Below are 25,230 nucleotides of genomic sequence, written 5' to 3'. Positions count from 1 at the left end.
GATGCTTAATGAATAAATCAATGGATGAATCAGAAATAATCACAGAAATAGCCTGACGGAAAAATAAGGTAAAATTTAAAAAAACATTTTTAAATATTTACTACCTTCCTTAATACTATGCAAGGCTTTTTCTAAACACAAATGACATAACATGAAAATATTTATAATTTCACAAACATTAGCATTTATTTCACCTATAATTTATGACTCATAGATTCAAGCATGAAAGATCTTGCAAATCTTTAGTCCGATATTCTCACTTTGCCAAAGAAACCATGTCTTGTGAGTAGTAAAAAAAAAAAAAAAAAAAAAAAAAACTGTGTTCATTGTTATACAGATAATTTAATTCTACAATTCTCGGTAGGTACTGCAGTGATTTTTTAGTTTTCGGCGGACACAACATCTTTGTTTGTATGTGGTGCTGAGGATCGAACTCAGGCCGCATACATGCCAGGCGAGCGTACTACCACTTGAGCCACATCCCCAGCCCCAAAGGAAATAACCATTTTAGGAATGGCGAGGTATCATTTCACACTCATTCAATTTGCAAGGCAAGTAAATCAAATCATTTCAAGTAAGGGTGAAGACAGAGGTACACAAGCACTCATAAACAGTGGGTATGTGAGCAAGTCAGCAATGACTAATAAGAGGCAATCAGTGATCCGTTTGTAGGTGCCCATTTAGAGAAACTCAAGAGTTCTGTGCAAGGAGATACAAATAAGAATGCTTGTTGTAGTACTGTTTGAAAAGGCAAAAAAGCACAAAGATCCTCTCAGTTTGACATTAGTTAAATAGTTACAGTGAAGTGAATACATTGATACATATAAACATGGGAATTACTTGAAATGTACTTTGGAGAAAAAAAATTACAAAAATAATATGTGCAATATGATAACATTTATGTAAATCCTTAAAACATACAACAATGGTGTATACTGCTATGGACATACATGTAAGTAATACAAGTAAGTACAGCAGGCTTTAAAATAATACATAGTTTAGAAGAGTGAGATGATGTGGTTTAGCAATATCTGTAGTGGTTCATTTAGAGAGAAAGATGAATTAGTAAAATGTTAAAATCTGTTTCTCTTTGTTGCAGATGGGCATATTATTTTCACTAGTTTTAAGTAAGTGTGAAGGGCTTCATAAGAAATTTTAAATAATTTGCTACTACATTTCCACTATGAAAGCATTTAGAAGATACTAGGAAATAGGAAAAGAACTATCCTCCATTCTCCTACTCACACAGAGCTAACTGTTGATATCTTTTCACATATAATTAAACAGACAATATTAATGTGCTAGAATTTTTTACTTTGTTCTTAAGAGAATGTTATTATTTCAAACATAAAATTTATACATCCCTGTGGTTAAAAAATAAATTAAATTGCTGAGGAGGTGTATATAAATGAAGCAGCTTCATTCTACCACGAACTCTATTCTATGGTTAACAGCTTCCCATTTATCAGGTCCAATAATTATGCTTTTATAACTAAGCAGAATGCAGTACCACTGAAGTGCCCCTGGGTGGAAGCAGAGTTCTCAAACTGTTAAGATGTAACTTCAGTTAATTCTTAGATATAATGAATTTGATCGCAGCATTTCTAAAATATCATAATACAATTCAAACCAACTCTTGTACATTTTCATATTCAAAAAATTTCAAATTTCTGTTTACCACAATCATTTAGAAACTTAGACCAGTTATTCACATTTAGTGTTTTTTTCTTTTAATGGGCGGATATCTATTTTGCCCCTCACTCACACACAATAAAGAGTGTGTGTGTGTGTGTGTGTGTGTGTTTTTAAAGAGAGAGAATCTTTTTTTTTTTTTGTAGATGGATACAACACAATGCCTTTATTTTTGTGCTAGGCAAGAGCTCTACTGCTGAGCCACAATCTCAGCCCAAGAGTGTTTTTTAGAAAAGGAAAAAGGAAAAAAAAAAAACTCATTAATTTAGGGAATGTACCTCCAAGCACAATTCTGATACTGAGTAATTACATATTTTCAGGAAAATTTGCAACTTTAAACAGTTAACAGTAAACAAATAAATGTACTTATGAATTGTTGCTATATTTGATAAGCTTAAGGGCATATAATTCAAATAAACAAACATAATTCAAACTGTAGAGCTAGCTTGGATCTAGATATATCTTTGTAACCACCACTAACTTGCAGTATGGAGCAAATGAAATGAATGAGCTCACACATTTCTATTGTTCACTGAGCTTACCATCTGCCCACTCCTCCTACCTGCTTTAAGTGTTAACTGCCTCAGTGTTCTAGCTTTATAGGTGAGCCAAAAAACCAGAGCAATGACAAAGCACATAGTTATTGAGAATTAATGTGCAAATTTTATAAAATTAGAACCGCTTCTAAATCCCAACTTCAGGAAAGTTATCACAGTCAGATAGAAAAATTAAAACTAAAAAATAACTCATATCATAATTTGATTGGTTTCAAAAACTAAAATTTTCCATATAAAAGTCTTCAACCAATCAACAGATTCTGTCATCTATTCTTCAGAACCTTGCTCTGTCTACACTGTTTCTAAAAAGTCACAAATATTGGAAAAATGAATCAGGCAGGCAAAAAAACAAGAAAAAGGGGATTTTGAAGTGAAGACACAACTATACATTCAGAACATATGTAAAAAAAGTCAAAGTGAAATTAAATTTCACCTTTCCTACTGAAATGTATTCTTACAATGAAGCCATTTCAAAGCATAGCCATCTAAGCAATATAATGAAAACTTCACATGCAAAAAAAAAAAAAGCTATCTTTGGAAGGAGCTCCACAGAACTTTAAAAGCAAAATATAATGCTAAAAACCACAAATATTGAAAATGGTAACTCCACTGAAAACAAATCAAAGACTGACTTAAAATCTATAGTTGGTTAGTTATAGAGCCAGGATTGAAGCTCAGGTTTCCAAGATCTTCCCCAAACTTATATTTCTTTCTTTATTTATTTATTTTTAGTTGTAGTTGGACACAATATCTTTATTTTTATTTATTTGTTTTTATGTGGTGCTGAGGATCAAACCCAGTGGCTCATGCATGGGAGGCAAGCACTCTACCACTGAGCTACAACCCCAGCCCCAAAATTTATATTTCTATTTTAGATTAAGCTGTCATTTGAAAAAAAAGTTTCCCCTCAAAATTAAGCTCTTCATTCAGACATTGATTTAGCATTTATACTATGCTGACCTTATGTCAATTATGTTTTTAGTATGACCCCCTCATTTCAATTTGATTATAAGCAATATTTTAAAAACAAAGTCCTAGCTGGGAACACCACTGTTCTGCCTGTAATTCCAACATCTCAGGAAGCTGAGGCACAAGGATCAAAAATTCCAGGCCAACCTCAAACACTCAGCAAGACCCTATCTCAAAATAAAAACTAAAAAGAGCTGGGGATGTAGCTCAGTAGTAAAGCACCCCTGGCTTCAAATCCCCAGTACCACAAATAAAAGCAAAGTCCCACAGTCAACATTTTAATATAATGAGTTATATAAAACTGTTGTTCAAATAAATATGTTGATCAATTATGCAAATCAATCAAGCATCCATATTTTTAATAGTACATGTATATAAAATGTAATATACATAAAGAATATATGTGTATGTCATATAGTATTCTCAAACAGTAAACACTTAAATTAGTAACAAAAAAACAAAAGAAAATGAAGGATGAACTGAATTTTTGTCAGAAGTTTCAAATTATATGATTCCTAGAAGGACACAGTAGACAAAGTTACTTTAAAAAAAATGTACCAACTCTTTTTGTTGAACTAATTACTTACCAGGAAATTGTGACACAATTGGAGGTGTATCCTCATCTAAGTCATCAACTCCTCCAGCAATTGGATAGGGTGGAATGGAGACTCTGGGCATTACTACCCAGCTGTGATCAGAATATAGGGAGGATGTCAGACTGGGGAGCCCAGAGTTATGGGCTATCTGAAAGCCACAGATCTTCTCAATCTGTTGCCAGCGAAAGAGTCGTTCTCGTAAACAAGTTGTCAACTCAGAAAGAGCTTTCCTGAAACATCAATATAAGAATTACTTGCTGCAAAGAATTTTTAATAGGACACTGTAAAGGCAGTAACACAAACAGACCATAGCAATTTCAAGAAGAAATTATCTAATCTCAGTGTAAATTTTGTAATTGTGTATGGCTCAATGATAAATTTAAATGTATGCATTTCAAAATAATAGCAAATAAGCAGATAGGTTTAAAAAAAATTCTTACTTTGCTTCCAGAATTTTGTGATCTACCTCATCTAGAGAGGAGCTATGTGCAACATGCAGAGTCCCAAAAACAGTGCTTCTCTTCTTTTTTATTTTTTCTGCCTAGAAATCCAAGAGGAGAAAAATAAGACTATGTTTGGGGGAAAAAGGAATACACATATACTAATAAATTTTATGTTGGTTTAGAATATATTAATAATTATAACACTAGTGGAGAATATTAGCCAAGATACAGTTGTTTTCAAAAAAAAAAAAAAAGAAAGAAAGAAAGAAAACAAGAAAAAGCATGCTTTCCTAAGCCAATCAATATAATTCAAAACTGTGTTCTGGAGAATTTTTTTCTTATTTCTATGGCTGAGAAAGACCTGAATTTTTTATTAAAACTAACAGAAAAACATTAACTATATACTATTGCAATGGAGGTGTTAGTAAGTAAACTGGGCATTTTTTTTTTTTTTTGCTAGAATTCACATTAAGACTGATTCTTATTCCACACAATTTATTAAGTGGCAAACATTCATTTCTAGTATCTACTAACCTGAATCAGATATGAAGCAGCAACCTAGAGGAGAAAAGCTCTGTATAAAACATTTATGATTATGATAATAGTGATAATTTTTTAAGGATACTAAGGTCATTGTGAAAGCTATACACTTCTCTAAATACAGCAATCTTACTTTATAGCCTATAACTGGAAGAGTCAATTTACAAAATAAATTCTAATTCAAGAAAAGAATCTCCAACAATAAAACTTTCATTCAGATCTTTATATTCAGTTGACTAAACCTTCTGGAATTCAGCCTAAGAAACATGTTTTGTTAATAATGAAATAAAGGTACCTCATCCTTAGCAATAGCTAACTGCATTTCAGCGTTTTGTCTTTTAATATTGTAGTACTGTACTTCTACTTCATGTGTTAATTGAAGCCATTTTTGAAGTGCATCTGGAACAGACCAGCTGCTTCTCAGTTCAAATTCCTTTTCAGCCTTTTTCAGAGCCATTCGAACCTGGAAGAATGAAGGAGGGAGGCATGGAGAAAAGAAGATTAGAATATTTTTAGTACAAAGACTAAAGGAGAAAGCAATTTTGCTCTTTACAAACATCTTTTTAACTCAACAAGTAGAAATACAATATATTTCTCATATTAAAACTAAAGCTGAAGTTTTAAGTGTATCTTGCATTCACTAAGCAAATTTGTAAAGCCAGACAGGGCTTAACTTATGCTGCAATATTTAGTTTTTATATTTTATAGTAGTCAGTCAGGATCACTGAAAGAAAAAACCCAGGGCATATGCAACTTAAAACTGATCACACTTTTCCTATAATGCAATTTTTATTTATAAAGTAGGAATATGACAAAATATCCAAAATCAGATGGGTACCTATTACTGCTTCTAATTTTTTTTAAAGTTATACTTTTTTCTTTAGTTTTTCACAACATCTTCTTTATGGCCACTTATTTCTTACTGCTACAGGTGTATTTCTTACTACTGTCCATTTTACTACTTCTACTCCACCCACTGCGGCTAATATACTTGAAAGTAGGTATTGATCATGTGTAAATTCTGATAAAATACAATCTGAATAAGATTGATTTTCCTTAAGAAACTGTGAGTATCCTTCAGGGAAGTATATTGTGATAGTTCTCTGACTTTCCCTTTAAGGGAGCCAGGCAATAATAAACAGAAGAAAACACAATGCTTAGTATGCGAGGTAGTAATACTGGTTAAGGGAAAATAGATGAAGGAAAGCTTCGCTGAGAAAATGACATGGAAGAAAGAGATAATCTATTCTTGCAATGATTTATTTTAAAACTAGGGAGAGCGCAAACTAATGATGTGTGAAGACATGATAGCATTTATAGAACTATATACGCAGAACTTAAGACCTTCAGATGAAGCAACAAGTGAACCAGGAAGGCCTTCCTTCTGGTGCCTCACAACTACAGATCATCTACCCCGAAGCTAACCAAGGTAACCGTGACTCCACTCCCAACTGAAGTGCAGAAGAATAAATGTTTGATCTGAACAAACCCAGTTTATTTAAATAAACTTCATTGTGTGCCAGAATAAACTAAGAGGAGGACTATACACAAAGTCCTGATAAAGAAAAAGAACAGCTGTTGGACACTGACGAAAAAAGAATTATGTAAAAAATATTTTTTTAAATTTTTTTGAAAACTTCACAGTGACACTAAATAGATTATTTTAAAAAAAGAAAAGTAGCAGAATACAACAGTCACTATTATGGCAGTATGTAAAAATGTGATGTGTAACCGATGTGATTCTGCAATCTGTATTTGGGAAAAAATGGGAGTTCATAACCCAACTGATTCTAATTTATGAAATATGATTTGTCATGAGCTTTGTAAAGTGAGGATAAGACAGACTTATTCACAGAAAGCAAATTCTAGTTAGCATTTGCGTGGCATGATTCACTGTGCAATGTGCCTGGGACAATATGTTTAATAAGATGGTTGGGTAAGCTGTGTGGTGTCCCTGCTAATCTCTCAGGAAGAGAAAATTTGAGCTCAAGTCCTGTGACATGCTGTTCTCTGCACTATCACCAAAGTGTACATAAGCAAGCCCTTTTTCTCACAAGATTTTAAAGCTAAAATTTCCATACAATTTTCATTTCTAAGGAAATATATGGAGTATCTTGACACATTCCTCTGAAGTTATTCTTTATACCCGTGTTTTATTTAATGTTATTTCCATAAATTTCCTCTTTAAAAATAAACAAAATAGGGCTGGGGATGTGGCTCAAGCGGTAGCGCGCTCGCCTGGCATGCGTGCGGCCCAGGTTCGATTCTCAGCACCACATACAAAGATGTTGTGTCCGCTGAAAACTAAAAAATAAATATTAAAATTCTCTCTCTCTCTCTCTCAAAAATAAATAAATAAAAAATAAACAAAATAAAAATAAAAAAAAGAAACTAATTTAACAGAGAATCTATGTGTTTTTAGGATGAACTGAGGATGAAAAATGTTTTACACTGACGATTAAATAATGTCTCAAACTTGTAGAAATTATGAACTGACAATTGCAACTATTCAACTGTTTTCTCTGCAATTATTCATAAATTTATCAAATGACCTAAATCCTAACCCTTAGTTTGACTTATTTTGTTAGTTATGGGAATGGACAAAGTGAAACTGAGTAATTAGTAGCTTTTGCACATGAGGAATTACTGTTTAAAAACAGGATAATTATTCACATAATTTTTGTATGTTAGAAATAAAACAGTCACAAGTAACAATACGCCACAAAAAGAAACAGCCTCAATATCTGAGAACCTGGCTTCTTGGCCCAATTTTATTATTTATTACCTCTGAAATCTTGGGCAAATTCCTTCCCTCTTAAGACTGACTGTGGGTGTGATTATTTATCCTGGCTATAAGCTTCTTAAGTGATTTATATGTAAGTGAAAAGTGATTTTTATATATGTGATTTATAAATATATATGATCTATAAACAAGATTTATAAATATATGCATAAGATTTATATATGTATGTATAAAAAATATTTTTATATGTATAAAATAAAGGTCCACTGACAACTAATATATATATATTTTTTAAGAACAAAATGTTTTTAAAGAACAAAATAACTACTATGAAAACTGTTTAAATCAAATAAAATAGTGTTGGGGTTGTGGCTCAGCAGTAGAGCGCTTGTCTAGCACATTCGAGACCCTGGGTTCAATCTCAGTATCACATAAAAATAAACAAAATAAAAGTACTGTGTACAACTACTTAAAAAAGAATTTTTTTAAAAATCAAATAAAATATGATACAGTACTGATATGATAAATTATGGCATAATGGTGTATTAAGAATTGTAACGCAAAAATAAATAAATAAATAAATGGTACAGTACTATTAGTCAACCAAAAGTCTTTATTTTAGGGGAAAATAACGCTATATAAAATATATACCAGATTTTTCTGCCTTCTACTTTTGAGAAGTCAATTAACCCCCACCCCCAAAAATACAGTAATGCTTCTAATTATATGGAATTGTACATAATGTGACATTATATGTAAATTAATTTCCCAGTTAAAAACTAATTTCTATCAATAAAGCTTTTGAGAGCAGTGTGGGAAAACACAAAGTATAGCTGTGTAACCTAAGCCAAGTTATTTACCTCCCTACATACTTCATCTACACATATTTATGTATTTTAAGGATTAAAACTTATGAGCAAATCATTGGCAATGTGTGTAGCATACACTCTGGCAAACAATAAGCACTCAGAGAATTTGGTTTTTATACGTATAATCATGTTGGACAGAGTTTCTCCTAAAATACCCACTTCCCCCTTTAAACTATCACTTATTTATTTGGGACCTAATTAGGATTATTACATTTATAGTTGTAACCATGAGGTCAACTAAGGTCTGATGCCAAAACCTCAGATTAGAATGCTCATAATGTTTGGCCCCCTTTTTTTATATTGTGTCTTCTCTCCCACATGAGGCAGTCACCTGTGAAATACTACTACAAGTTTTTTCTGATTTGTTTTTTCTTATCTGCAAAGGTCAGAAAAAAGTCAACAAACTTTTTAGTCCTGGGAACAAATCAAGAGCTAGACAGCTCAGTGGGAATAGGCAGGGAGTTCTTACAAGAGTATAAAGGCATAATATCTAATTATTAGACACAACATAATTTTGGCTAGGCCTTTTTTTGTTAACTCCCTGATTCTTTACTGAAGTCTATACAAATTAGATTTGCCAGGTAAATCAGGCATGGCTACAAAATATGTCTAAGAGGCAATTGAAAAGAACAAACATCCCTACAGGGAAGAGATACAAAAGAATAGATGTCTGGGATGTGAGGGGAAGTGTAGTTAACAGTAAGAAAAGACTGAGCCTGAGACCAGTCAGACAAATTCTCCTGAAACAACAATCTGGAAGGAAATTGTAATGCATAGCACGTATTTTCCCATAAACTAAAATTAAAGCTCACTTATCACATAATTCTCATTTCTCCTTTAATGATCAAGGGAAGGCTAGAGTGCATATAACCAAGTGGGAGGCAGAAGATTGAGGTTCCTGTACCTGTTTTACAACTGACCCATTTTAAATCTGGAAAAAGTCTCCCAATCCTCATTCTGTTCACGGTTTTTTTCAGTAGAGAAAGGCTCAATGTACAAGGAGATGAGTTAACAGAACTAGAGTGACATGCTTCAAAGATGAAGGGGCCACAAGCGTCCTGCTGCAGGCAGGCTCTAGAAAAGGAAAACAGACCCTTGCTGGTGACGTGCAGTAGGATCCCAACACCTTGGACCCATTTTAAACTCTGACCTCCAGAACTAATGAATCTATGTTTGTTTATGCTGGTGAGTTTATAGTAATTTTTTACAGCAGGAACAGGAAACCAACACATATGCACATAATTAAATTCCCCCAGAATCCATCCTTGTCCAAAGGACCCTGTGAAATGCTTGAACGACTGCACTCTAATCTGAGTAACTCAATGGGGAAACTAACATCAGGAAGGATGTCTTACAGGTGACTTTGAAACTTTCAGCAGGTATGTTTTAAACCCATTTAACACAACTCAAAGGGATGCCTAATAGAGAAGTTCAAAATTGGATAGATTTTACCAAGTGACAACCCAGACATATTACAGATGTTAACAAACACCTTAAACACACTCAAGACAATTAACACAACATGACATAAGATTTTATGAAAGAATGAACATGATGGTAACTTTATCTTTCAGCGGCTACTCTGTTACTTTACTATTTGGACATGGATCAATAGTAACAATATGAATAAATGATTCTTTCATTAACTGAGGAACACTATACAATGGGAGTAAAGGTCGAGGACTATACAAAAAAATATAAGTACCTGTTCCAATTCCTGCTCTGCATATTGGCGTCTGCTCAATTCACATTCAGCTCCCTCCCTTAGCTCTCTCAGTCGACAAGCTTCCTCCTTTGCATAATTGATTTCATCCATCATTTTGCGCTCTAGATTTTGCTTTTCTACAGCAACATTTCTGTTCTCTTCCTGTGCTTTTTCAAGCCTTAGAGAATAATAAAAATAAAAATTCCTCACAAACATTTCAAAAATTTCACTTTTATGAAAGAAAAAAAATACTGTGTCATGCAATTTGATACATATTTTAATAAATTCACAGAATTTTCTATTAATCTTTAATTTGGATAAGAAACCTACTGGGCAACCTACTATTCAGCTATTTTAGTTATCTTGAGCTCAAAAGACAGGGACAGCAGGGAAATACTCTTCTGCAAAGAGACTTTTTAAAAATTTGTAATTATATATGTCAAGTTAAAAATAAAATTTAACTATATAGTTCCATTTATCTTTGATTTACTACCACTGATCTTCAACCTATTTATTCCCAAGTATCATTTATAATAAATTTTGTAATTATGACAATATTTTCTAATACTAAGAAATAAAATAGGCATATAATCCTGATGCATGTACTAACCTGAACATGTTTACATTCATGCTCATACATTTTTACAAACTGTACTTCTCTGCATAGATAACAAGAGTTGTGACTTTTTTTTAACTCACCTCTCCTGTAAATCCATTAAACTCTGCTCTGCAGTCTGGAGACTCTCTAAGTCTTTCATCATTTTTGCGACATGCTCTTTGGAGGTCTTATTCTGTGTATAAGCAAACCAGCATCCACCAACACCAATCACTATAGAAACTATGAGGATGAAGTCCTTCATCCAGTTATGAGGTGGTCCTATGAAGAGAACCACAGATCATTAAGATTAATCTTTGAGTATAACAGAACCTCAATACACAGAGGTACTTAAAAAAAAAAGTACTATGTAACTAAAACCAAAAAACAAAATTGAAGATCTCCTTCCCATATGCAAATTCTAGCACTTTATAAATTCTTTCTTTAAATAATCTAAGTGCTTATTAACAGTATCTGATATACTAGACCTACAGAAGAGCAGAGACAAATGCACAGGGACACATCATGTCCCTGCTGGTGGTAGAGGAAGCAGTCATCAAAGTTATGGGGACCAACAGTATCTCCAATCATGTGCTGTGAGAATGGGACCCCGTGGGATGAAGGGATTCATAAGAAGTATCATCATTATCATTCAAAACCTTTTCTTCAGTCAAGTTATGCAGCTGTCACAAACTGGAAACCCAATCATTGATTCACCAAAAAGCATTTTCCACAAGCATATAGCTATGTAACTGTTCATCAATGGTCCCCAATAGTGGGTGATGTTGCTCCCAAGAAGACGTCTGACAATTTCTGGTTGTCAAAACTGGGTTGGGGGATTGTGATTGCCATCTTTGCCATCTAGTGAGTAGGAGACAGGGGTGTTGCTGAACACCCTACAATGCACAAGAGAACTTCCTCCCCATATCCCCTCTGCCAGTAATAAAGAATTATCCAACCCAAAATATGAATAGTACTACGGCTGAGAAATCCTATGCCAAAGGGTCATGTCAAGTATTGCATTTTAGGTAGTTATTTGTCCAAGATACAGGGTTTACTGGAGAGAAGAATCAGGTTCTCCAACCCTGACCTGCCAGGCATGACATAACCCTAGCACTATGTCTAAAATAAAGAGGAAGTTGCCAGAGCCACTGTCTTAGTGACACAGAATACAAAAGCCACTAGTCAAGTAATTTTTTAATTAATTCCTGACTGCTTAATACACACTGATTTTCAAGGACCCTCTGCAAGGGAGATACACAATGACAGTTAACACAATATAATGTATTATTTTAATGTTCCAAAGATATATAGTTTATAGTAGAAACCTGCCTAAATGTCCAGGCCTCCAGCAGGACAACATTTGGCATGTTTGGTTAAATGAAGAGCTCCACAGAAATTCCAAGTCCCTATGTTGATGAGCCCAGGGTTTGATATGTTTGCAACAGTGTGATAAATAGCAAGTTTCAGGCCAGAGATCCTTCGTTTCCGTATTTCAAGAGCATACATCCTCACCTATGATGCACTGCAGAGGGCTACATACTCAAAAGGATTCGTTTCTATTTCTGCTTCTACCTCAGAGGTTCAGCTCAGGTTCAATTTCAACTAAGAGTCCTATTCTCTGACTCTGGCCAAAATATAATCACCAGGAATAAAAATAAAAAGATGGTCAAGTCTTACACTCTATAATAACCACTACAGATCAGAAAGGATTTAAGTGGGAACTCCTTTCAAATGTATTTCTGGTCATCTGACATTGCTAAATTTTTATGAATCTAGCATGAGTGTTCTGACTCTGATACTCACTTACATAATAATTCTAAAACAAACACATTTAAAAGGTAATGCATCATTAACTTCCTAACTGGTTTTCTTATTAAAATATGTGTTTACAACATTCTTTGAGACCAGTTTGATTTCTTTTCAGATAACTGGATAATGCAGTATTCCCTCACTCAGAAAGTGGCTTACTTCCAGATTAAGAAAGGGAATATAAATATTCCTGACCAAATTGCATATAGACACAATTCTACACTTTAATTTCTATTTTCACCATTCATTTGAAAAAAATCAGACTCTCACAGAACACAATCCCTCAAGGGATTCACTTGAGAACTCAGGACAAGGGAAATATTGGTAAGGGGACTGCATCTGTGGAACACATGGCATTTCAACAGTGTTCTATTTCCTAGTGTTTGTGATTTCTACCAACTCTCGAAAATAGGAGCTCCAGCTGTTTTGCCAGTTGGTCTCTGAGCCTAAGCCAGAAAAGAACTACCAGGAAAGTCAAGAAACCTGTTCAATCACTATAGTAACCCTTCTTAGGAGGGCCATCACCAAGAAACTCTCCTAACTCCAAAAATTCAAGTAGGATAAACATTAATTTCCTGATTTATCATTTGTAAAGGCGATTTTTCTTGTGTTAATTTTGTTATTCATTTTTGCCTTCTAAAAATAAAACGTAATTCCTCTAAAAGGTGTACTCTTCAAAACACTTTTTTTCCAAAGTTCTTTGAAATCTAAAATTTAATGAAATAAACATAGCAAACTTCTCTTCTGGAAAAAAAAAAGAGCCCCTTTCAAAGTGAAAAAACACTAGATTTATTTTCTTTACAAACAGGATTTAAAACTTTCTTAAATGTTCCTCTTCAAAACAAGCAAATAACATTACCACCTTATGCTTCAGCCAGGATAGTCTTCTTGTTTTATAAAGTTGAAGTGGCACTTTGTTTTCAATCTATATCTTAAAATATCTTTTATTATATAATTAATGAAATCATTACAATCTATTACTTCATGCCATAAGTTATGAAGCCAAATTAAAGTATTTTTAAAAGGTTCTCCAGTGAATATGCAACTATAATAACATCAATATTAAAACCCATACAATGATCAAAAACTTCAAATCTAGAAATTCCAAATTAACACCCAATCATGTTTTTTACATTAGTAGCCACCTTTGAAAACTGACATTCTATGTTTCAATGGCAGGAAATCTCCTCCTCTAAGACTATAGTATTTTTTAAGATAATATTATATTTGTTTCCCAGTTAATAGATGATTCTTAGTGGTCTACTACTTTGCTTATTTTCTCCTTCCTTAAATAACAGTGATGATGAGACTATGCTATTATATCATCCTGAGTGAGAAAGAATACCCACGTGTCAGAGGTCCAAACAGAACCACATCCAGGGCCTTGAGCTGAAGTTTTTGTCTATGACTTCGGTCGCTGATTTTCAATTGGGAAATCATAAATGAAGGTTCATGAACGGCTATCCTGTTCATTTAAAAAATACATATATATAAAATGAAACTTTTCTAGTACATGAATTTAAATATTTGAGCAGCATATTTAATACTTTACTCATTAGTGATGACTACCATTAAAAGCTTATCAATGCGCCTTAATACTTTATCACATTTCAAAACCATTTCATTACAAACTCAGCTACTCAAAGACTCCTGTATATTAATAATTCAGTTGCTATATTGACAAATTGTTGTTTCCTACAGTTACTTTCTACCGTAACTATGATTTAGAAATCTGTAAAGTTGATAGTATTTTACTTATTAATTCTGGCTTTTTACTAATCATTCCACAAAGAACAATAACATTGAAAGTAACTTTCTTAACATCACTAGTAGACTTTAAAACAGTCCTCAATTTAGGTCATGTTTCTTTGTTTAAAATCTATACAGTCTAATGTTTAACCTGTTTAAAAATTGAACCAAGTTCACCAAAGTCATAACCGGAAAGTAAAAGTTCTTTTTGATTGGGATAGATGGGTAGAGGGATTTATGTAAAAAAGCAGTTCTGAACCATATTATTAGCAATGAAGAAAGCATGTAGGGAGGAGCCTAAAGGCATGGCTGAAGTAAGGAAGTAAAATCACTTTGGGAATGCAAATTCAAGCAGCCCAATACTCAACTAAGATTTCCTAACAACCAAATATGATGCCAACAAAGAGCTTATAACATTATGTCCAATAATAATATTAATGTAATTAACAGTAATGATAAAAATAAGCCAATACTTAACATGGCTTATTATTCAAGAAAACTCTATAATGTATATAATATCTCCATTTTATGGATGAAGATATTTTTTAGGAGGTTATGTAACTTGCCCAAGGTTACATAATTAGTAGGTAAGGCAGAGACTCAAACCCAAATATGTATGAGCCCAAAGATGTCTCTGAACTGCTACATTTTATTTAGGAAGAATCAGAACCTCTGAGTGTAGAAAATAACAGGAACTCCTTCCTATGATGCTTGTATAAAATGTTACAGTGTAAAGTATTCTTACTTTCCCTTTTCAAAATGCCTTCCTTCACCTTTTCCACAGATACCTTTCCTGTATGCTTCCCCTATACTTTTACTACCACATCAACTGAACTCCTTGAGAGTCTCACCTCTTTGTCCCCAAAGCCTGAATGGCATATGGCAAAATCAGAAGTTTGATAAATGTTTGTATAACAGCTGAATGAATAATGAATTAATAGCAATACTATCAACAAACTAAATTTAAGAAAGACAATGAGACAGAGTAGAAAGTAACTATATCACAGAATTTATGAAACGTTCGATATGAGCTCACAGGTGGAAGTGATTCAACCTAAGTCGAGGAAGAAGTCAGAGAAAACCACAGATGTTGAAAAGGAATAAGGAGGCTGTGCCAGGTGAAGAAAGCCCTCCTATAAACTCTAGCAATATGAAGCCAAGCCCTTGTCCTGGAGCAGCAGCCTGGTGGGCTGGAGCATAGGTGGTAAGCACAGCCTTGGTTACACAGAGGCTAACATGCTAGCCCTGGAGCCAGATTTGCCCACCTGCCACTACACTGGGGCCACCCCAGCCTAGCCGCCTGGTACACACAGCACCAAGGCCCCAACAGCAGAGCGTCCGCCAACATCCCAACCTCCCGCTTCCCAATAAGTGGCGGGAAAGAGAAGTGGGGCAGAAACGAATGGGGATTGCAGAAGAGAGTTGGTACTTTTCCAAACTCTGATTAGCATAAATTCAGATCAACAGCGTTGACCCAAGTGCTACATTAACCCCTGCCCTAGCACACTCAAGTGGCAACCCCTGAAGGGCCCCCATAGCACTGTAAGACCTATGTTTCTTTTCTTCCCATGTGAATAAATCCTAACAATCACTCTTTCCCAGATGATGAATTTCATTGTTTGAATTCACCAAATAAGAAATCCAAAGTAAACTGGCAGTGAGTGGCTGGGGGCTGCCACAACACTGGAAGGCATAACCCACCATTAAGAGCTGCAACACAACACTCTCCAATTTTGCCCCTTATGACCCTCAGGGCTAAGGAGGGCAGACATCCTCTCCCTTGGTTAGTTGCTAACACTACAACAGTGTTTCTCCACTGCAGAGGCCTCAGGCTTATGCAGACCCTCCCCCCCCTTCAGCAGAAGTAGAGAAACTCCAGTTTCAACAAGAATTACACTACAGAAAAAGCAGTGAAAGACCTAAGATAACCATTATGCTAACATAAAACTACTTATGAAATTTGAACTACCTATGGCAGATTTTAATGTCCAGAAAGAATCTAAAATGCTTAAGACCTCAAGTGTTTTGAATTTTGGATTTTCCCAGATTTTAGTATGTTTGCATACACATAATGAAGTATCTTTGGGAAAAGACCCAAATCTAAACACAAAATCCATTTGTTTCAAACATACCCAATACACAAAAACCAGAGGTAATTTATGTGTGTGTGTGTGTGTGTGTGTGTGTGTGTGTGTATTAGTGCACCTTTATTTTAACTGTAACCTGTCACATGAGGTCAGAAGTGGTACTGCCCATTTCTGGTTCCATGGCAGTGCTCAAAAGATTACAGAGCATTTTAGATTTCAGTTTTTGGATTAGTCAGGCTCAACCTGTAATGCATTACTGCAGGACAACTATCTGGAATGTGTAAAACATTTTCTTACACATTCTTATTACTAGCTCTTATGTCTACAGATGCCCTACACAAAGTTCTAGAACTTAAGTAGTAATTGAGGTGAGTTCGTATTGCACCTTTAAATTCATGTAGATGTTATTACCATATAAAAGAGACTTGAGCAGGAATATCACTGCTTTCCTTTTTCTTTCCCACAAAAATGTTTCAAAGGGCTGACTTGAAATCTAAACTTCTATATTTATTCTTTTCAAAGTAACATGATTACTATTTTAAAACATTGATCTTGATACACTTGTGATACTGTCTCCACAAATTCACCAGAATTTGACTCACCTCTGATAAACTTTACTTAGCCAAATAATAAAGTAGTTATTATATTTATTAATAAACTCTGCATCAGCCTATTTTATTTCATGTTACTGTTAAATAAATAAATTTCCAAAAGACAACATAAGAAAAATACTATGAATTCCTCATAACCAGGGTAAAAATATGTAAGTGAAAACACCCTAATGTTATTTTAATGTTTCACCTGCTTTTCACTTAGAAACTTGATTCAAGCAAAAATTACATTTTATGTACTTTTTGTCTTCTTTCTATCATCTAGTTGCACCATGAACATCAAAGATACTCAATATTTGTTGAATTGACTTTTATCCCCACAATTTCACCATCATTCTAGTCATATGTATAATAAAGTCAGAAGCATTGATGTTTATGTTTAGAATATATTTAAGAAAATCTGACACCTTTCAACTTGATCCAAAATACTAATCCCAAAGAATGAAAAGCTGCTGATTTAAATTGGGCATGTAGGCCTTGGTATATTTCACTACATATAATAATTATATTATAATTGATTAGAATCTTTTTTAATAAAGAAAACAATTCAGAAAGAAATGAAACATAAAAAGAAACTTCTAAGAGTAATATTCTGATAAACTCACGGCAAATTTTAACATTTATACCTTAAAAGATTATTAGTTAGCTAATGGAGATTGAGAATATACAATTGAGAAAACTAACAACGGGTTCCAGATATCTAAGAGATAAATAGATATCCTGGACTTTAGTATCAGAGCTGTCTGGATTTAAATATTACTTTAGGTAAAATATTTAACTTGTCTCTCACTTGTAGGGGTTTTTTTGGTCTCTAAAATGGGGATGATAATACCTTATTTTAATCATGAGGCTTAAATGAGATAACATAAAGTACTTCTACATAACATACATTAAAAATGGTTGTTACTATTTCTTGTTTCCTAAAATCATTTTTAAATTAAGATATGATTATGACCACCATGATTAACTGGTTATTGTCATTAAAAGAATACCAATTAAGAAAAATCTGTACATTAATCCATTCAAATAGGTATCTTCATGAAAATGAGTTGTTATCTAATGACTAAATTTTTTCTTGCTTTACCAGGTTGACCCTTTGGTGCTATCTAAAATGATATAGTTGATCCATCTTCTCTTAAAATTACTTTCCTTAGGAATAAACTTTTTAAGAGCTTCATTATCTAGATAAGAAAAATTAAATATAATTTGTAAATGCATATCTTAGAAAAGATTAAAGAATGGATACATTATAATATTTCCTTTGTGTCCTCAGCCATAATGCAATTTGTAGATTCAGTAATGCAAAATGACATCTAGTATATAATTCTCCATGAAAAACACAATTAGATAATTAAGACTCACCTGGGAAGTGTAGTTCCTTTGACATTATTGTCTCTAAAATTCTTCTCATATTGAGGGAGTTCAACAAATTCTATCAACCACTGAAGAGTGTCCTCAAGGGTCCAATTATGAACTGTAAGCGACAAACAAGGAAGATGTTTCAAACAAACCGCCATCAGAATAACTTTAGAGGAAATAAAGATGTTAGATTAAATTTTCAATTTAAATTAATCAATAGTAAACATTAAAATGATATCTAGCACTTTATGAGGAGAAGCTAAAAACAATGAGATGCAAACCTCTTATCTTTAAAGGCTTAGAATCTAAAACAGAAAAAAGACACAAAAGAAATCAGGACAAATATTAGCTTAACCAACTGTAAGCACCTATCCAAATTTTTACAGGATGAAATAATCTGTCATTTTCCCAGTTGTTGAAAACATACCAGATATATGCTTGTTCATTCTTCACCTAGTCATTCATTTACACAATAGGGTGATAACCTTCTGAGTACTGGGTTTCCATCTAAGCTGTGGGCATATGGCAGTGAATAAGACAACTTAAGTTTCTCAGGGGTTTAGATGGAGCAACTTATCAAGAAGGAAGAAGATAGAAGAAAATTTCGGATAGTGATGAGTTACTAAGAAGGAAAGGAAGTATGTCGGAGTAAGCCTCTCCAGGGAGTTGACATCTGAACTGGGACCTAAAAGTTACAGGAAGACACATTCTGAAGATCTGAGAGAAAAATATCCCAATCAGTGGGGAAAGCCAGTGTGAAAGCCTTTGGATATGAGTAAACCAGCTGTGTTTGAGAGACAGAAGTCAAAGAGAGACCAGGTTGTGAAAGACTATCAAGAACTTTGGATATATTTCTAACTTCAGTAAGAAAAAGGGGATTAAAATAATCTGGTTTTTAAATAGCAGTGTTCGATACAAAGAATGGATTGTATGGGAAACAGGGTGAACTAAGGAGACCATTTCTTATACATTGTCCAGGCAAGAGGTCAATGCCTTAAACCATGATGGCAAAAGAGAAGTTGGTAACAAGTGGTCAGATTCATGATATCTTATGAGTATAATGCAAATATGACGTTTGATCCAGTGGACAGAGATTGGTGGCTAGAGGAAAGCCAAAAGTGCAGCAGGTATGCTATAGTTTAGATCTAAAATGTTCCACAAAGGTCTATGTATTAAAATCGTGGTCCCCCCACCCCATGGCGCTATTACGAGGTGGTAGAGTTGTCAGAGGAGATGGGAATGAATGGGAATATTTAGGTCATTGTGGAATCGTAGTCTCTTCCTCTTTTTCACCTTCTGGTCATGAGGTGAATGCTTTTGCTCCACCATGAACTCCTACCATACGTGTTGCCCCATCAGAGACCTAAAAGCAATGTGTCCACCTGATCATGAACTAAACCCCCATTATCTATGAGACACACTTTTTGTCTTATATGCTGATTTATCTTCAGGTATTTGTTAAAGTAATAGAGAGATGACTAACACAGAGGGTCCCATTAACTGAGGTGGGAAAAACCCATGAGATACCAATTGGAAAACTGAGTAGAAACACGTGATGGCTATCAAAAGGTCTGGTTTTAGCCATGTTATACTTTAAGTATATATTAGATATTTAAATGTAGATAATATAATAGTAGACATATTACAAGTGCAGAGCTTAGAGGAAAAGTGAGTTTTAGGAAAGAGATATAAATGGGAAATCAGCAGAAACCAGATGATCTTAGAATGAGCTCACTCAAAAGGGTAAAAATACTTATTAGTAGATTCTAGAAGACTAGACAAAAACCAAGATTAGAAAGAAACCTATCACATCTTCTCTGGACATTTATTTTGCATTAAGTCCATCTTATACACACTCTTTCCTTTAAACTTTTTTTTTTAAAGGTGCTAACATGATTATCTTCATTTTAGTGAAGAGAAACTGAGGAGACCAAGACATTAAACAGCAGGATTGGATTTGAACTCAGGCAAAATGACCATGGAACCTAACTCTACACCACTCTGAAAGCAATACCATTAAATGTCAGTGAAGATGTAAACAAGCAGTTAACTACTGGTCCAAGATTTCTGCTTGCCTGTAGAGTATAAAGCTTATCCAGAATAAAGAATGCAAATATACTTGATAAAAGCAGAGTTCCATAGTGTCTGAGTTTGAGGATTTGGGAAAGCAAATTGCTTATAGACCACACAAGAGGATGAAGAAGAGTGAAGAAAACAAGTGAGCAATAAAAGTCGATCTGGAAATCCATCCGTGTATAAATAGAACTAAGAAAAGATCTTTCTGAAAAAACTGCTGAAAATTTAAATTTGCATTTGCACGCAAAGCTAGGTTTTTGCAATCTGCCTTTTTCTTTAAGTGTTCTTTTGAGAAAAAACTTTAGTAAATCAAAATTAGCTAACAAAATCTCATTTAAAAACTGTGTGGTAAGTGATAATTTTATTATGAGATAAAGCTTTGACTGTTTTTTAATGTTCTCTTCTTCATGTATTCCTGCCATAAAGTCTGGCTATGGGTCTAAGCTGCTATATTCATTTAGCCAAATAAATGAAGACATCAGCCAAAGGTCCAAGCCTTAGTGATTTCCACTGAATTTAAAACATTCAAAGTAGCCTTTTCACTCTGAAGGTTTTTGCCTATTCAAGATTAACTGCATTGAGATCTGCCCTGTTGACTGCCAAGAAAACCACAGCACAGCTGCACCTCACACACCCACACAAAATCCTCAACCACAAAGCTAAGGAAAAGAGTCTCTTTCATTTCTGTGATTATTCCATAGTAAAAGTTCCTAATATAAACATTTAGCACATCAAAACATTCCCTCAATTCCCAATGAGTCAGTATAGAAAGGAAGAAAAATGATAAAACAAATTTAAACAAATACCTAAATCCTAGTATTTCTCTATCTAATAAGCAGAAAATTATAGTGGTTGCATTTTCATTTTTAAAATGAATCTTTGGGGCTGGGGATGTGGCTCAAGCGGTAGAGCACACGCCTGGAATGCGCGCGGCTCTGGGTTCGATCCTCAGCACCACATACAAATAAAGATGTCGTGTCCGCCAAAAACTAAAAAATAAATATTAAAAAATTCTCTCTCTCTTTCTCAATCTCTCTCTCTCTAAAAAAAAAATTTAAATTTAAAATGAATCTTTAAAACAGCAAAAATTCTGACACAGAACATTAATTTGTGAGGAGGTTTACTTCAACTTCCACTGTCTGGCTTCCTGGATAATGCCTAGTAAACACCTTCATCTCTTTTCTCATGACAAGACTTTGCAGTTTATATTAGTGTTCTCTTCCCTGAATACTCAGGCTATCTTTCAACTCTCACAGCAGATAATACTCCTGCTATTTCCTCAGTATGAAACCCTTTCTGCCCCTCCACCCCATCACTGCCTATTTATTTTATTGAACCTCCCATAAAACCTCAGCTAAAACTTCAGTTTCTCAGGTGAGCCTTTCCAAATACTGTTAATATGGTTGTAAATCATTCTGAACTTCTTATACAGATTTTAACTAATTATTATTAATTTATTTGTAGGATTATTCTTTCAGCATCTGTTTCTCCCATAAAGGAAGTATGAGTTGCTTGTTGGGTGCTCTATCCACAGTACTTGGATTTAAACAAATACCTAGTATTTGTTATACAGAAGGGACTCAACAAATCATTTGTTAGATGCTACTGAATAGTGAAGTAGAACATGTTTAATTGATAAGTATTGTGAAAATCTATTTTTACATTTTAGTGAGGAGATGCAAATAAACAGATTTGTCTGCATTAAAAATTCTTGATGACAAAGTAGTTATTCATTTAAGAATTACCCAGTTTTTTTTCCTTGTGCACCTTCTGTTAGTCTTTTACATGTGCAATTGCTTAGTAGCACTTAGTAGCAATTGCTTAGTAGCATCAGAGGGCAGACACAAAAGGACATGATATTACCTTTTAAAATGTACCTTGCAATTAAAAGGCTACAGAAATGACAATTTCTGCCTTTCCCCCCCGCCCCGCTTCAAAGTTGTAGCCAGTGCTATAAGGTTGGTATCTCAGGGAGATTTTTGGCAATTTATTCTACAATTAATAGAATGAACTAAGGAATCGAAGAGACCTGATTCAGGTTCCAGCCTGTGCCACTGGTTCACGGTGAAATCACAGCAGGTTATTTAACACTGGCTAAATTTCTTAACACATGAAATAATGAACTTGAGCCAGAATATCTTTAAAATTCATTCAAATTCTGCTTCTATGATTTCATTTTTTTAAGTTAGTATTTAAAACATTGCTAACTGAATAATTAATCCAGAACAGTAGATTAAAGAAAACTGCAAGGGAAAAAATGACTCTAAGAACTTTCAGTACAGCAATAAAAACTATTGCTAAAATTTATTAAACATTTATGAAATACCAGGAGATTTGTAAACATTATTTCAAATAATTATTGCAACAACTCTTTGAAAAAGGCACTTTAATCAACTTATTGACTTTAAAATTTTATGGAGGTGAAATTCTTTATTAGATATAGCAGATTAATAAGTGGCCACAATGTTAATCAAATTATATTGTTTTATGTTGTACACATATGAATATGTAACAATGAATCCCACTATTATACATAATTATAATGCACCAATAAAAATATGGAAAAAATAATAAATTACCAATCCAGGTCTGAGACAAAATGTTTCTAGAGTCACTGAACAATGTGCAATAAATAACTTTGCCTCTGGTCTTGATAATCAGATTAGGCAGGTTCAATAGACAGTTAATGGTCCATTCACACTTGCAGCTTTATCTACAGCTTTCTGAATATGACATTCCCCTGTGCACCACAGCACTCTAACTTGGGATGGCTCTCCTTTCTTCCTTCTTTGCCAGTTTGCTTTTCCTTAGTCTTTATAACTCAGACTGGGAACTCCTTTTTCTAGTAAGTTTTCCTGATCCAGCCACTTCCAGATTATAATTGCTCTTGTTTGTGTTCTCTGATAATCAGCACATATGTCTGCTATAGAACTCCACATACTATACTGTAACTGTTCGTGCCTGACTTGCTCTCTGGATGAGTTCCTGGAGGGCAGAAACTTACTCTTTTAACAAACACTAACCATTAACACTAATGCTTCATTCCTTTAATAAGCTTTACATTTTACTATATGCTTTCACATATATTTTCACTGAACCCCTATAGCCACCTTTGAAATATAACTGTTAACTCTACTTTCTATACATACAACCTTGGCTAAAAGAGGCCAAGTGATCACACATATGGCCACACACATTTAATAACTGAGAGAGCTGGAATTCAAACCCTTATCTTCTGGCAAATACTAATATAGATGGCTTCTGGTTTAGAACAGCTCACTTACACTAAAATTTGAAATATTTTATCTTCAAAACAAACCTTCCAGACATGTAGTACTAATAATATGAGAGTGAAATGTTATAAATGAGCAATCTGTCACCTACAATCACATTAATGGACTTAGGAATCTCCCAAACACACTGGGTGCACACTGGGAACTACTTAAGGCCTGGAGATTTACAGAGCTGTATCAGTTTTTCACCAAAAAGGAGATGGCTATGAAATGAACAAGGTGCTTTAACAGTCTGAAAGACAAGATTTCAAAGATTGAGTGAATTTATGGAGAAGGGCTCTAGAGCTAAGGGGGCTGGTGAGGCAGGAGAGAGTGGAGACAAGATAGTGAATAGAATCAAAAATTCAGGAGATGCATGGGTATAAGAATTAGGATGTGAGGGGACACACACTTATAGATTTTCACAAGATGAGGGTGCTCCTTTGCATCATCCCTACCTCTTGCTGGTAACAGGGAAATTTCTGTAATAGGGAATGAGGTTCCTGATTCTGTACCAAAACATGTCCCTTTCTTCCTCTCCTGTCATTCTCACCACCATCTAAGTATTTTGGAACAACAGTTGAAAAAGATAAAAACAAGGCCTAAGAAGTAAAAGCTTTGGAAAGCAGTGAGGTGTTAATAATGAGGAGAATGGAGGTATAGAAGGACTAGCTACAAACACCAACAGACAAATAAGGAAGCTGGTGTTCCCATGGCCATCCAGCTGAAGCAGCCGTCTAGAAAGAAAAAAGAAACAAACAAACATAAGTCATGCCTAGGGACACACTCAGTTATACAACTAGGTTATTAACTAGATTAAATGCTCTAGCTCAAAGTGATCTCTCTCTCCCCTGAACTAGTATTTACTCTTTCTATGAAACGGCACATTGGCACATGATATGTGCTGCCTTATTTTGTTTGTTTGTTAACCATTTGCTAACATCTTATGTTCCTAGTGTTTCTATATTCTGAGCTTCCATAAGACAAGCAATATTGAACCTAGCATAAAGTTGCCATCTATATATTAGTTGAATGTGTAAATGACCTTTTTTCCTACTTAAAAAATAACCAGAATTCTTTTGTTTTTAATTGTTCACTTGCTACTCATATTTTTAGGGTGTCTCAGCAGCACTGGAAAATCCTTGGTTCTATACCAGGACCACAGAGACCAATAACATACGGAGGTACAATTTATAGCTATGCGATTGACTGTAGCAGAGGGGAATTTTGTGCTCCCGGTCCATTCCCTGACTTCAGCAAACCTGATATACACAAATCAGTGTAAAAGAAACCTTTAAAGACTAAAATATATGAATTTACCTGTTCTTTTTATATATATAAAAGGCAATCTTATAAAACAATTGTACTCAGTGTACTTAACCATATACTTATATTAATTTACAGGCATAAAAATATAAAACAGCTTAGTTAAGTATCACCATATAAATTCTCATCTGTTATATTGAATAAAACCACATGCTACTCCAAAAAAATCTCTTAAAGAGATTTTTGAAATCACTGAAATTCTATAAAAAAAATCACTTCCAATGACAAA

At 34.1% G+C, this 25,230-nt stretch overlaps 1 protein-coding gene across 2 annotated transcripts in view; it reads right to left on the bottom strand.

The window, feature by feature from the left end:
- STIM2 (stromal interaction molecule 2) overlaps window positions 1-25,230 on the bottom strand; it is a 162,137-nt gene that overhangs the window by 8,345 nt on the left and 128,562 nt on the right. Inside the window, exons 4-11 of one of the 2 annotated variants that reach the window (XM_081303153.1) lie at window positions 18,331-18,442; window positions 13,871-13,986; window positions 10,814-10,991; window positions 10,115-10,292; window positions 5,093-5,260; window positions 4,792-4,815; window positions 4,255-4,355; window positions 3,806-4,044 (exon numbers count right to left, since the gene is read on the bottom strand). In XM_081303153.1, coding sequence (XP_081159279.1) covers window positions 3,806-4,044; window positions 4,255-4,355; window positions 4,792-4,815; window positions 5,093-5,260; window positions 10,115-10,292; window positions 10,814-10,991; window positions 13,871-13,986; window positions 18,331-18,442 — 1,116 coding nt within the window. The remainder of the gene's footprint in view (window positions 1-3,805; window positions 4,045-4,254; window positions 4,356-4,791; window positions 4,816-5,092; window positions 5,261-10,114; window positions 10,293-10,813; window positions 10,992-13,870; window positions 13,987-18,330; window positions 18,443-25,230) is intronic. The other variant, XM_081303154.1, reaches the window with a different exon arrangement.

Source organism: Spermophilus citellus, assembly GCF_964194105.1.
Source record: "Spermophilus citellus genome assembly, chromosome: 8".
NCBI classification, from domain to species: Eukaryota; Metazoa; Chordata; class Mammalia; order Rodentia; family Sciuridae; genus Spermophilus; species Spermophilus citellus.
Note: the sequence above shows the minus strand (reverse complement) of the source record. Positions and strands in the feature narration are given on the sequence as shown.